This window comes from Mobula birostris, chromosome 3, assembly GCF_030028105.1.
Source record: "Mobula birostris isolate sMobBir1 chromosome 3, sMobBir1.hap1, whole genome shotgun sequence".
In the NCBI taxonomy this organism is placed as follows: domain Eukaryota; kingdom Metazoa; phylum Chordata; class Chondrichthyes; order Myliobatiformes; family Myliobatidae; genus Mobula; species Mobula birostris.
In genome coordinates this window covers 145,110,413-145,125,958 of record NC_092372.1, presented here as the reverse complement: position 1 = coordinate 145,125,958, position 15,546 = coordinate 145,110,413, and the positions used below count along the sequence as shown (strand labels likewise).

At 40.6% G+C, this 15,546-nt stretch overlaps 1 protein-coding gene across 4 annotated transcripts in view; it reads right to left on the bottom strand.

The window, feature by feature from the left end:
- Positions 1–15,546, bottom strand: part of ica1 (islet cell autoantigen 1) — a 115,971-nt gene that overhangs the window by 63,091 nt on the left and 37,334 nt on the right. For all 4 annotated transcript variants that reach the window (XM_072251985.1, XM_072251984.1, XM_072251987.1 and 1 more), the window contains exon 7: positions 3,276–3,401. In XM_072251985.1, the coding sequence (XP_072108086.1) occupies positions 3,276–3,401 (126 nt within the window). The remainder of the gene's footprint in view (positions 1–3,275; positions 3,402–15,546) is intronic.

The following is a 15,546-nucleotide window of genomic DNA, read 5'->3' as shown; positions in this document are numbered from 1 at the left end:
GCCAAGGAAAGGAGACTGATTATAATGTGCTTGCATCCAAATATACACTCCACTTTGCCAGAAACACAGCAACACATTGTGGGAATAAATGAGAAATTAAAAAATGTGATACTGACTGTTTATGAGTAATAACAGTGGGGACCCAGTGGATGAATTAAATCAAGGTTACCAGAACAGAAGAGAACACCCCACGGCACCTAAGTTCAAGGAATATATGGATTTATATCAGATCGAGATCAGAACCCGAAAGTAGATGGATAGGAACATTAGTGTCTCTTAGCACTGACAAATCTAGAAAGATGTTGGAACTGTTTGATCCTAGTAACTCTGCACATACTGAGGCATGGGTACTTAGGAAATGATTACAGCATGGGCAAAGGAAGTGCAAGAGTTAGATTTCAACTTTAGGAATACTTCAGAGGCATACTTGAGGCATCATGTGAAGAAATGCATTTCAATATAGAAGCCAGCAGAGAGACTGAAGAAGTAACACAGTGCTGGAGTGCACCTTCACCCAACCAGGGAAGCTGTTGTGGAGGGCAAACATCCCAGTACAGTCGTCAAACCTGCAGTAGTATGGGTCATCATGCCCAGAACTGCATAGCAAACTGTTCATATAATCTGAAACATAGAAACATAGAAAATAGGTGCAAGAGTAGGCCATTCAGCCCTTCGAGCCTGCACCGCCATTTATTATGATCATGGCTGATCATCCAACTCAGAACCCTGCACCAGCCTTCCCTCCATACCCCCTGATCCCCGTAGCCACAAGGGTCATATCTAACTCCCTCTTAAATATAGCCAATGAACTGGCCTCAACTGTTTCCTGTGGCAGAGAATTCCACAGATTCACCACTCTCTGTGTGAAGAAGTTTTTCCTAATCTCAGTCCTAAAAGGCTTCCCCTTTATCCTCAAACTGTGACCCCTCGTACTGGACTTCCCCAACATCGGGAACAATCTTCCTGCATCTAGCCTGTCCAATCCCTTTAGGATTTTATACGTTTCAATCAGATCCCCCCTCAATCTTCTAAATTCCAACGAGTACAAGCCCAGTTCATCCAGTCTTTCTTCATACGAAAGTCCTGCCATCCCAGGAATCAATCTGGTGAACCTTCTTTGTACTCCCTCTATGGCAATGATGTCTTTCCTCAGATTAGGGGACCAAAACTGCACACAATACTCCAGGTGTGGTCTCACCAAGGCCTTGTACAACTGCAGTAGTACCTCCCTGCTCCTGTACTCGAATCCTCTCACTATAAATGCCAGCATACCATTCGCCTTTTTCACCACCTGCTGTACCTGCATGCCCACTTTCAATGACTGGTGTATAATGATACCCAGGTCTCGTTGCACCTCCCCTTTTCCTAATCGGCCACCATTCAGATAATAATCTGTTTTCCTATTTTTGCCACCAAAGTGGATAACTTCACATTTATCCACATTAAATTGCATCTGCCATGAATTTGCCCACTCACCCAACCGATCCAAGTCACTCTGCATCCTCTTAGCATCCTCCTCACAGCTAACACTGCCGCCCAGCTTCGTGTCATCCGCAAACTTGGAGATGCTGCATTTAATTCCCTCATCCAAGTCATTAATATATATTGTAAACAACTGGGGTCCCAGCACTGAGCCTTGCGGTACCCCACTAGTCACCGCCTGCCATTCTGAAAAGGTCCCGTTTATTCCCACTCTTTGCTTCCTGTCTGCTAACCAATTCTCTATCCACATCAATACCTTACCCCCAATACCGTGTGCTTTAAGTTTGCACACTAATCTCCTGTGTGGGACCTTGTCAAAAGCCTTTTGAAAATCCAAATATACCACATCCACTGGTTCTCCCCTATCTACTCTACTAGTTACATCCTCAAAAAATTCTATGAGATTCGTCAGACATGATTTTCCTTTCACAAATCCACGCTGACTTTGTCCGATGATTTCACCGCTTTCCAAATGTGCTGTTATCACATCTATGATAACTGACTCCAGCAGGTTCCCCACCACCGACGTTAGGCTAACATAGATCAAAGAGTGGAGTTATGAAACCCAAAGGTCCTGAAGAAAGTTTCAGCCCAAAATGTCGACTGTTTACTCTTTTCCATCGATGCTGTTTGACCTGCTGAGGTCCTCCAGCATTTTGTATGTTTTGCCTTGGATTTCCAGCATCTTCAGATTTTCTCGTATTTACAAACTTCTGGGACAGGAGTTTAGGGCCTCTTCTTCCATATTTAGTTGGGCAACATCTGACAGTAGCCACATCTTCTGCCAAAAGTTACTTCTATATTCTGAAAAGGCATTACTCCTCTTTATAGGGAGGGCATTTTAGAATCAACGTACCCTTATTTGACAAACACTTCCCAGTTAGATCCAATTGCAGTTTATCCTTCACATGGAAACCAAATTGACTAAAATTACAAACAGTTTGGGATCATTATCAAACCCATGCACAAAAAGTAGGAGATGAGAGATTAAAAATCTTAAATTGCAAATCAAAATCAGAGCAAATTCCTGCATTGAACCTCTCTTGTATGGTGTACCCATGTCTCTGATCTTTCTGCATTGAGAAGTTCAGCAGGGCGCCAGTGTCTCCAGACTCTACCCACTGACTAAACCCTCCAATGTGTTGCCCACTCCATAGAAATACTGGTCTTTATGTCTGATTATATCAAAAGCAAATTTCACAATTTGTACAGCAGTCAGACACTGGAGCTCATTAAATTAGGATACACAGAGAATTAAGCCCAATTCTCAACATGCAGATAATAGTTTAATGCAGGTGCAGATTAAAGTTTACATTGGAAAAGAAGACAAGCTGACTAGGCACTGAATTTTTGAATTCAGTATGTTTTCAACATTTTTCTTTGCTATTTGCAGCTCTGCAGTGAAGCATGGGCCACCATATAAACCAGAATCATAGGATTATTAACAGCAAGGGTGACCAATTGCTTATGCTCACTCAGTTATAATGCACTATTTACTTTAAAACTGAAATAATGCAAAAGTTCAATAAATTCAAGCTTTAGTATAATTTTTTTCAATTGAACCAGTGAAAATACAAAAAAAAAACAATTGGCCTCAGATCAATACGTTCATCTTACTGTAGGTGATTTAGTTTTGTCAGTCAGTGATAATGGTAAAATTGGCAAAAGGTATAATAAATAAAAACTACATTATTTTATACATTTTTTTCATTTCATTTCTAAGCAGCCCAATTTACTTGTTGATTGTCCATAAGTAACCAACGTAATAAGATTAAGAAGTTTCAAGTTTTTACCTGATAAGTTACTAAAATGTGAGAAAGAAGATTGCAACGACTTGCTCCCAGTAAATCCACTTTCTGGCACACGTCATTCTTTAATTTGTCAAAGTGAATCTTCGTAATACGAACTTGGCCTTGGACCTTAAATTTTAAAATCATAAATTAGTTAATGATTCAAGACATCTTTGAACAAAAAGCATTAATAAAGATTAAAATAGAAATCATAATATATTTTTAAGCATAGAGCAAACCAGTTTGACCTTGACAAGGTATTTGCATTTAGAAAGGGACCTCACAAAATGTTAAGTCATAAGAGCACAATACTTTGCCTTGTTTAAAAGACTGGCTACGGAGAGGGTCATCTTCTAATTGACCAGCAGGATACTAGAGGGATCAGTCGTGGGACTGCAAAAATATATAATAAATATAGCTTCCTGGATTTTAGCAAGGCTTTTTTGACAAAGTACTGCTTGGAAGTCTGATCAAGAAGGTTCAGTCGCTTGACATTCAGAATGAGGTAGCAAATTGGATTCAGGGGAGAAGCCAAAGAGTGGTAGTAAATGGTTCTCTAACTGCAGGCCTGTGACTGTGGTTGTGCTACATGGATTGGTGCTGGGTCCACTGATCCATTGTCATCTATATCGATGATTTGATGATAACGTGGCAAACGTGGAAGGCGGGGTGGTGAAATAGTGAACAGCGACAAATGTTATCAATGCCTGCAGCGCAATCTGGGCCAGCTGGAAAAGTGAGCTGAAAAATGGTGGATGGAATTTAATGCAGATAAGTGTGAGGACAAACCATAGTACTTACACAGTGAGTGGTAGGGTGCCAAGGGGTGGGGTAGAACAGAGGGATCTAGGAATACAGATCCACAATTCCTTTAAAGTGGCACTGTAGGTAGATAGGGTCATGAAGAGGGCTTTTGGCACACTGGCTTTCATCAATCAGGGAACTGAACACAGGAGTTGAGATGTTGTGTTGAAGTTGTATAAGATGTTGGCAAGGGTTTATTTGGAGTATTGTGTGCAGTTCTGGTCATCTGCCTACAGGAACAATATCAATAAGATTGAAAGAGTACAGAGAAAATTTGCAAGGATGTTGCTGGACTTGAGGACCTGAGTTATAGGGAAACGCTGAATAGGTTAGGACTATATTCTCTGGAGCACAGGAGAATGAGGGTAGATTTGAAAGACATACAAAATTATGAATGCAGGCTTTTCCACCAAGTGGGGCGAGTCTAGAACCAGAGGTCATAGGTTAAGGATGAAAGGTGAAATATTTAAGGAAACCTGAGGGGGAACTTCTGAACTCAGAGGGAGGTGTGAGTGTGGAACAAGCTGCTAGGATCTCCTGACGGCTAGCCATTTTAATTCCACTTCCCAGTCCCACACTGACACGTACAGCCACAGCCTCCTGTACTGCTATACTGAGGCCAGATGCAAGTTAGAGCAGTAACACCTCTGTCATTCTGTCTACTACACTTGCAAATTCGGATCCAATCCAGAACTGCTCAAATCCACACATGACCAGAGAATCATAGCGTAATAAGGCACAGCCACATTAAATTTATTCATAATGGCAAAGCAAGTCAGGGAAAATTGTTCCTCATTAAAAAAAACTCAATTCAAACAAATTCAAGCTTTTGGGGCCTTGAAAACTTCCCTGTGATAAATGCACAAAAGGATGTTCATGACTTGCTAAAAACTGACCGATAAATGTTTGTTTAGTCATTAGACATAGTCATACTTTATTGATCCCGGGGGAAAATGGTTTTCGTTACAGTTGCACCATAAATAATATAGTAATAGAAATAGTCATATTAGTCATGGAAATAATAAATAGTAATAGAATAGTAATAGAAAGATAGTAATAAATAGTTAAATAGTAATACGTAAATTATACCAGTAAATTATGAAATAAGTCCAGGACCAGCCTATTGGCTCAGGGTGTCTGACCCTCCAAGGGAGGAGTTGTAAAGTTTGATGGCCACAGGCAGGAATGACTTCCTATGATGCTCTGTGCTGCATCTCGGTAGAATGAGTCTCTGGCTGAATGTACTCCTGTGCCCACCCAGTACATTATGTAGTGGATAGGAGACATTGACCAAGATGGCATGCAACTTAGACAGCATCCTCTTTTCAGACACCACCGTGAGTATTCATAACTTCAAGATACACCATATTTTCTGTCTTGACAATCCAATTCTGCATTCATTAATTTGAGATACTTGGTTACCAATGAAAATTGTGAAAAATCTTTCCTAAATATATTTTGTTTTGGCATCCTGGTCTCATTTTGTTCCCTTCTCTGTCAAATTTGTACACAGACTGTGATGGAGATAATGTTAATCACACACGACAGAAGGAATGAAGACTGGAGAATTTCAAAAATCAAAATCCCAATGTGTTGTTTGAACAGACATTGGGGTGGGTGAGGGTGGTATCTGGGGAAAGGAGTAGTGGGTGGGGTAACAAACTTTAATAACGTATCTCCAAAGGTAGTATAGTAATTACTTTACAAATAAATAATTATGAACAAATAAATATTTAACAAATCCAAGTGCCTCAACTGTTGCCAGTTTTATAATTAATATCTGGTTCAGGGTAAGGTCAGATCAGCTGACTGGAGGTAGGAACAGTAAGATCCAAATGGCAAGTATTTATCAGAAATTCCTGAGAAGGTCAAGATAAGAAAATACTTACTCCTCCCATAAATCCATCCTGACCCATAATTTCATCACCACTATTTCTGATCATCCCTACATCCCACAAAGCTGTGAAACATGGCAGCACCTGCCCTCGTATAAGAATACCACCATCCCTAGCCATATCATATTGCAAACATTTCCTATTAATCAAGCCCAAAAGAATAGATTGATCAAAGTAAATTCAGCTAATTTTACATGCACAATCTATGCCAAGCAACTAACTTTAAATCACTCTACTTTTATGAGGAGAAACCACTCAGGCACCAGTTTGATGCATTTTATATAAAGTTAGATGAGTAAGTGGGCTGAAGTCTCTGAAGGAGGGAATGCAGTCTGTGAGTCCTGCCTTAAGTTCCACTTAGATTTGGTTTATTATTGTCACACATACTGAAATACAGAGAAAATCTTGTTTTGCATACCATTCACACTAGATCACTTCATTAAAACAGTGCATTGAGATAGGCGTAAAAAAATATTTTTTTCTTGGACCTCCAAAGTCTGCTCAGATTCTGATTTAGGTAACTTTACAGCACCAGAGTGATCCAGATTTGAGGCAGAGAGGCACCCTAATAATGGAAAATCACTTAGGTTTTCTGAATTTGACAGAAAACATTCAGGCTGTGATAGGAAACTGATCATAATTGGAAATATGTAGATCTGAAATTAATTTATCTTGGTGGTAAACCAGTGTGATTCTCAGTTTCAGTTTCTTATCTCAGCCAGGCTCAGTTGGAAGAACTGTGGAGTAACTTGATTTCTTTCTTCATTAGCCATCCATCTGTGATATGGGCTCAGCTTATTGGATGCTTCCTCCTCCCACCTTCTTCCTTTGCCTCAAGGTGTTCTTCTAGAGTGGAGGACGTGTCCAACCTGACCTGCCAGGTATATCTTCCTGCTCTGCATTTTGTAACTCTTACATTCTTTTGCCTATGTTCTTTTGTGCATGTTTATGCAATCAGAGTCATGATGCCAGGTTTATGCAATCGGAATCATCAACACCCACCACCACCCTTACTTTTACACACGCTGCAACTAACAAGCTTCTTTTAACACCTTCCCAGTTCTGACAAAGGGTCTGCAATGTGAGACGTTTGCTCGGTTTCTCATCCCACAGACGTGGACCAACGTATGGAAGCATCCTGTGTTTTTGTGTTAGATTGGCAGCAGCTGCAGTTCAAAAAAAAATTAACCACCTTTCTTGGTCCTGGCTGATTTAAGAGCACTGGTCCACTTCTTGCTGATACCAGACATTCACATAACCAGTCAATATAACTGAAAACTGATCCAGCATTCCACTGCTAGTTGTAAGAACTTGCTTTATATAAATGCACAGGTGGCATTTCCTGCAGAAAACAGTACATATTCAAACCACACTAGCTTTATATGCACATCATGTTATTAAAATAATCCCTCCATACTGTTGGATTCTGATGTTTTTGATCCAAGGTTCTTTCGGAAGTCAAGACAGAGGCAAAAAAAAACTTGTTGCTTCACGTTGGTTTTGTTAAGCACCAAGAGAATAAAGGAAATGGCAATGGAGAATAGCAAGCGTCAAGTAGAGGAAGGAATAGAATAGCAAACCAATGTGCTCTGCTCTTCTTATACCACAGATACAAGATAATCTATTCAAATTTGTTGAAAAAATTTAACCAATCAGATAGCCCCTATTCAAATAATGTGATACCAAAGAATCTTCCAGAAGGAGAAAGAACTGTAACCACCAGGGGACACACTGAACAATTACATATAATATTGTGACCACTAGGAAACATATTGAACAATTACCTATATATAGGTGTTTATATAAAATACAAGCAGGCATAAAAAGTTAAACTGCAAATGAAATAACAATTATGCAGTCTAATCCAGCATTTCCCCCTTGATTCTAAATCACACATTTAGAATCATTACATAGAAACATAGAAAATAGGTGCAGGAGTAGGCTATTCGGCCCTTCGAGCCTGCACCGCCATTCAGTATGACCATGGCTGATCATCCAACTCAGAACCCTGTACCAGCCTTCCCTCCATACCCCCGATCCCCTTAGCCACAAGGGCCATATCTAACTCCCTCTTAAATATAGCCAACAACTAAAAGTTCAGAGGGAGAGACACTTGTGATAGCTATATTAAGTCTAAAATAATTTTAAAAACTACACAAGTTATGGAAATAACAAAGAGTATTCACAGGATTATATCGTTGTTTGGTAGATTAGCAGATACGCTTACATGAGTTTGAACTACGCTATTTTTGGTGACCCTTATACAAGTAAAAAAGGTGAAAATTATCATAAGGCATATCAGGACAAATATTATGGCTCATAATATTGAGTAACTCCTGTTTCCAAGATTTAAATGAATCCAGTTAAAAGAAATCCCATCCATCATATTGATTTATTTTAGCTGCTTCTTTATGAATGTGATCAGCCAAATTAGTTATGTCTTCAACCTTGTCAGGTATGCAAGTACAACACTCCTTGCCTATAACTGCACGTGCTCCCCACTTAACTGCTAAAAGAAGATCCAACACAATTTTGAAGAACTATCTTATGCAGGGTGACTATTACTTTTCCCAAGGCATCAGCAATGTTACTGTTTACCCTTAGTCTCATAGCAGGAAAGTTATACCTAATAACAAGATTCTAAACAATTACATGGAAGAGAGGTACAAGCCCCATTCCCTAAATCATGCTGATTATATTGTATAAATGGTCTAGTTCAGGGTGGTATGTTGGGGCATGATCATCATATATTTATGACTTCCTTGAGAATAATGAATCCTGGGCATAATGTTAATATCACCTTTGCTGAATAGTGATAATGAATTTTGGTTAAGGAAGAGGGCACATGTTTGCTTTGCATCTGCAGGAATGCCTAACATAGGTGAATATTTTGCAGTGTTTGGTATACATCACTGACATACCCAACAACTCAAGGCATTAACAGCATCAGCAAATTCATGTGACGTTTGCAAGTATACATTGTGTGTCACCTCAATTGGTACATTGTGAGTGGGGAAAACTGGCAAAACTGTAACAACAAATAATATTAGAATAAACTTCATAATGTCCAGTAGCTGTTTATTCTGTTTGACGTTTTCTGGCTCGTTAGTGATTTGCTCACTGTAGCCCAGCAGCGTGGGCACCGAGTCAAAAGTTACTCACACATTAACCACAGCGCTAGTTGTACTCATCGGATACCACTTTACCTCGTTTGCAGTGCTTGGAGGGTATCCACTTACTTTTACCTTCAACTATCACCACTGAGTTAGTCTTTCTTGGGGGCTTTGCTGTTGCTTGCTTGGTGAGAGGAGGGTGTTGATGCTTTTTCGAAGTAGGTGGGGGGGAGGGAGGGGGTTGATGCTTTGCTGCTGTTTATGCGTGGGAGTAGAGTAGGGGAGGCTTTGGTATTCTAACATTTTTACTGTTGCTCATTCTTTGGGATATCCTTCTTTTTCGTGGATGCCTGCGAAGAACAAGAGCTTCAAGTTGTATATTGTATACATTCTCTGATATCAAGTCGAACTATTGAACCAGTGATAAGGACCTTCTCAGTGAGATCCCAATGGTTCCTTATGTGGTTTCTTCATCAGGGCCCACTCAACAGGAACCTGGATGCATCTTCCTTCTGTCAGATCACTTCAAGTGGTAGAAACCTGTTGAGAAGACGACTGGACAGCTTGGGTTAATTTCACACAATAGTTAACTAAACTGTCTGCCATAATGTAGACATCAGCCTCTCTGAGATTACGTGCTCCCGGCACTGACATAGAAAGCCCTGTTATCACCTCGGAAGGACTTAGCTTAATTTTCTTAATTACGGTTGCTCTGATGCCACACAAGACCATTGGAAGAGCTGTAAGCCATGGTGTGCCTTCCTCATGATAGTCAGCCACTGTTTAATGATTCCATTCATTTTGTTCAACTTGTCCTGGTGACTCTGGGTGATGTGGACAATGAAAAGACCATTCAATGTTCATCAGTCGACATAATTCCTGACAAACACTCCCAGTGAAATGTGTTCCTCGGTCAGGGTCGACGTGACATGGCAATCCCCATCTAGGAATATGGTCCTTCATCAGTTTTTTGCTGTGTATGTAGCAGCATCTTTCTTTGTTGGAATAGCTTCCACTCATCTTGAAAATGTGTCCACTATTAACAGCAAGTCTGAGTGTCCTTGACACCTTGTTAAAGTAATGCAGTCCATTGAAGGTGTAAAAATGGATTAGATCGGGCAGGAGCACATAATTGTAATAGATTTTCCATGTTTTCTGGCACGTCGTGCATCATGTGCCCTGAAATTTGGATTCCACCAGCATAGGGAGAATCTGCTGATTATACTTCACATTCCAATGTTGCCCAAGGAGTGTATTTGCTGTGACATACAGGTAAGCAACATGATTGGAACCTAGGAATTGTCTTCTCCTGATAGCCATAAAATACAGAAAATCATAGAAGCAGTTGAAAGAAAGACATCAATTCCCCCCCCCCGTACGAAGAGAAAAAGAAACAAAAACTCAAAAACCCCAAATCCCCCAACCCCAGCCTCGCACAAAACCTAAACAGATCACGCAAACCACTAGCCTGCCAATCCACAACAAGAAAGAATGGGTAAGAGCACGAAAAAGACACAGAACTGAAAGAGGCCAATAAGAAGTACAGCCCAATCCATAAATCTGAGAATTTCGATAACATCTCTGGGAGCATCAGGACCATGTGGCCCCTCTGCGAGCAGCCACTCGAACTGGAAGCTGCTCCGAGCGACTACTTTTCCTGGTTAGAGTGCTGAGCTTGTATCAATCAATATTTTGAGTGTTTGTCTGTGATACAGAACCCAACTTTGTTTCCATAATTTCAGTTGTCGGGTTCTCTGCATTTGTTCTCAGTCCCTGATTAGAGTATGCGCAGGTGCAGTAGAAGCATTCCTGTGCAAGTCTGGCAAAGAGCTTTCAAAAGCAGCAAGTTTTTCCAATGGGAGTGCTTGATTGGAGCACAGTACAGATGCAGCAGAAGCATTCCTGCCAAGTCCAGCAAAGAGCTTTGAATACCCAGTCCCCATAAAAGAGGGGTACTGTCTACTGGAGCGGTCTGAGTTGAAGTGGTTTCAGTCAGAGAGGTGAGGCTTCAGCTCAGCAGGGCTTCGGTGAGAATAGGCAGAAGCGAGGCATATAGGCAAGTTCATTCCTTATTTCTTTTTTCTTACTTAATTCTTGAGAGAATGGGGGTATGTCTACAGGGCCAGTGTTCTGTTCTGGGTGTCCGACGTGGGATTTCCGAGAGGCTACCAGACATCTGCACCACGTGGATCGAGATGCAGCTCCTTAGAGAACGTGTTAGGGAACTGGAACGGCAGTTCAATGACCTTTGGCTTGTTAGGGAAAGTGACGCAGTGATAGACAGGAGATACAGGGAGGTGGTCATCCCAAGGCAGACGAATGGGCGACTGTCAGGAGACAGAAGGGAAAACATCAGATAGTGGAAAACACCCATGTCCCCCTCAACATTAAGTACTCCATTTTGAGTACTGTTTGGGGGGGGGAGGGGGGTAAAACAACCTAGGTGGGGGAAGCAATAGTGGCTGACTCTCTGGCACAGAGTCTGGCCCTGTGACTCAGAAGGGTACGAAACTGAAGAGGATGGTAGCAGCAGTAGGGGACTCTATAGTCAGGGGGACAGATAGGTGATTCTGTGGACGCAAAAAAGAAACACGGTTGGTAGTTTGCCTCCCAGGTGCCAGGATCTGCAATGTTTCTGAATGCGTCCACAATATCCTGAAAAGGGAGGGTGAGCAGCCTGAAGTCGTGGTACATGTTGGTACTAATGCTATAGGGAGCAAAAGGGAGTATGTCCTGAAAACAGATTACAGGGAGTTAGGAAGGAAGCTGAGAAGCAGGAAGCTTCAGTTCTTCACTAAGAGTTACAGGCTTATCAGCGTGCTTAGTGGCCCTCTGCAGTTTGTTGAGTGGTTGGGTAATTTCAACATATGAATAGACCCATGCTCTGTTGTATTTGCACAGATCCAGAAATGACTAAATTTGCTGGAATATTGGAGGTGGTTTTTATGGCTATTGGAGGAGGCTTTTGCATGAACCTCAGTGATTTCCCGTATACCTTGGGGAAATTTTCTGTCCCAAGTAAATTACTTCTTGTTGTATTTGTGCCTTGTCTAGATTTGCTTTGACACCTTTTTGCACTACTTTAAAAATATATTATTGTAACTTGTAGTAATTTTTTATGCATTGGACTGTACTACTGTCACAAAACAATGAACATCATGGCCCATGTCACTGATAAACCTGATTCTGAATATTTAACAACTTCTCTATAAAAAAAATAAAAACAAAATGAAAACACAAGGTAGATGAAGAGAGGAAAGGGTGGCAAGACAATTTCTGAATTGTTCCAGCAACAGATAGGATGGATCAAATGTCCTCTTGCATTGTAATCACTGATGTTAGATGAGATTGATACTTGCTTCATTTCCATGAAAGGATATTGTTGAACCCAGCTCACTCTTTTTAATTGTGTATCTTCCATCAAAAAGATTCAGCTTGGCTTAATGATAAAAGATCTTTAATTTGTACTCCATCAAACAGTCCCATCACATGGTGATGCACAATTGATATTCACATTTTGCCCACGCAGTAATTAAACACTGACGAAATTAAACTGTAAGTGCCAGATTTAGAGGTCTAATATCAATAATTCCTTCCAATACTTTAAGAGAATTCCATTCGCAACAGATGTTGCAATGATTTTACAAACTTGGTCATTTGCTGGAATTGAATCTTTAGCATTTTCAAGACTCTACACAGTGGGAGTACAGGCTTGTATTTTATTTGGAGAAAATACATACCATGGAAATGAAGCAATGATATCAACAGGATTGTGCATGCAAACAGTTCAATACTTCTCATTCTTATCGTGTTCATTTATGTCCATGGAAACAATGGGAAATCAGGAAAGAGATTGTAGGGTAGCACTAGTGCAGCAGTAGCAAACAAATACAACACAGAAAGGGAAATGTAAACCCTAGTTGATCAGGTAACAATTTTTTTAAAAAAGCACCCTGATAAACATTTTTTAGAACTTTTGAACTGGGATATTGACTGCTTCTCCTTCCTCAGATGTGACTAACCTAACTGAGTGTATTTGGTGATTTTTGAACAGACTTCAAACATCTGCAGATTTATTGACACCCCTAGATTTGTATGCTAAATATCAAAAATCACCATTAAAGGATCTGTTTTTATATAGACAGTTAAAGAATAAAATATTGATTATTATACAAGCAGGAAATGGATGTTTATTTATTAATTTATTGAGATAAAGCATGGAATAGGTCCATGCAGCTCTTCGAAGTGTGCCACCCAGGAACCCTCAACTTAATCTAAGCCTAATCATGGAACAATTTACAATGACCTACCAAACGGTTTCTTCTTTGGACTGTGGGAGGAAATCAGAGCACCCAGAGGAAGCCTATGCAGTCACATGGAGAATGTACAAACTCCTTACAGGCAGTAGTGGGAATGCAAGACTTTTTTTTAAAACAGAGAATTTTCACCATTAAGAATATGCCCACAATTTAAATGTTGATTACAGGCAAGGGTTAATATTTTTAATGTTCTATTTGTATCCCTGAAATCTATGAATTTGATCTGTGCCGATATACTAATTCAAGTTTATTTTAAATAATTTTAATACAGAAATCATTATTATCAGCATAATTAAAAATGTCTGGGACAAAAACTTCAGAACTCCTAAGTACTCTTAACAAAGGGAAATTAATTGAAGTAATGCAATTTCAATATTCAAAATTTATTTTGGAAACAACCTTTTGTATACATCCTACACAAGAGAAATATGATCCATCTATGATATCAAATCCTGCAATGACAACGCTCATACATTTTGCATACTACTGCACATTGGTTGTAATCTTGATATTCCAGTTTTTATGGACATTTTAAAAATTCGATCAGAAAAAATGATACAGTGCTGAACAGGCCCTTCCTGTCCAAAGAGCTGCATCACCCAGCAATCTACCTATTTAACACTAACCTAATTAAAGGACAATTAACCTACTAACCTGTACGTCCTTGGACTGTGGGACGAAACTTGAATACCTGGAAGAAATTTAAAAACGCAAACACGAGAAAAACCTGCAGATGCTGGAAATTCAAGTAACACACACAAAAATTGCTGGTGAATGCAGCAGGCCAGGCAGAATCTATAGGAAGAGGTACAGTCGAAGTTTCAGGCTGAGACCCTTCGTCAGAACTAACTGAAGAAAGAACTAGTAAGAGATTTAAAAGTGGGAGGGGGAGGGGGAGATCCGAAATGATAGGAAAAGACAGGAAGAGGGATGGAGCCAAGAGCTGGAAAGTTGATTGGCAAAAGGGATACAAGGCTGGAGAAGGGAGAGGATTATGGGACAGGAGGCCAAGGGAGAAAGAAAGGGGGAGAGGAGCCCAGAGGATGGACATCAGGCAAGGAGTTATAGTGAGAGGGACAGAGAGAGAAAAAAGGGGAAAAATAATAAATAAGGGATGGGGTACAAAGGGGAGGAGGGGCACCCTCCCGTTCATATCCCGTCCCTTATTGATTTATTTATTATCCCCTCCTTTTTTCCTCTCTCTCTTTTCTCTCCCTCTGTCCCTCTCACTATAACTCCTTGCCTGCTCTCCATCCTCCGGCGCTCCCCTTCCCCTTTCTTTCCTCCTCAGCCTCCCATCCCCTGATCCTCTCCCTTCTCCAGCCTTGTATCCCTTTTGCCAATCAACTTTCCAGCTCTTGGCTCCATCCCTCCCCCTCCTGTCTTCCCCTATCATTTTGGATCTCCCCTCCCCCTTTCAATTCTCTTACTATCTCTTCTTTCAGTTAGTCCTGACGAAGGGTCTCAGCCTGAAACGTCGACTGTATCTCTTCCTATAAATGCTGCCTGGCCTGCTGCATTCACCAGCATTTTATTGTGTGTGTTACCTGGAGGAAATCATGTGTTCACTGGGAAAATGTGCAAACTCCCTGCAGATGGTGCTGGAATTGAACTCCCAACTCCAGAATGCCACAAGCAGTAATAGTGTTGCACTAACTGCTGTGCTACTGTAATGCCCACAAAATAACACAGGATACATTTTCCAGATGTGCTCGCAAAGAATAGTAGTTGTTAGTTGTCAATATAAATATTCTACAACCGATAAAGAGTAAAAGTATCACTGATGAATGAGGCCCATAATGGCAAAGAGAGAAACTTACAAATAAAAACATAGAATATAGAAACATAGAAAACATACAGCACAATACAGGCCCTTTGGCCCACAAAGCTGTGCCATACATGTCCGTACCTTAGAACTACCTAGGCTTTAACCATAGCCCTCTATTTTTCTAAGCTTCATGTTAGCCACCCAAGAGTCCCTTAAAAGACCCTATCGTTTCCGCTGGCAGCTCATTCCACGCACTCAACACTCTCTGCATAAAAAACTTACCCCTGACATCTCCTCTCCACCTGCTTCCAAGCATCTTAAAACTATGCCCTCTCATGCTAGCCATTTCAGCCCTGGGGAAAAGCCTCTGACTAT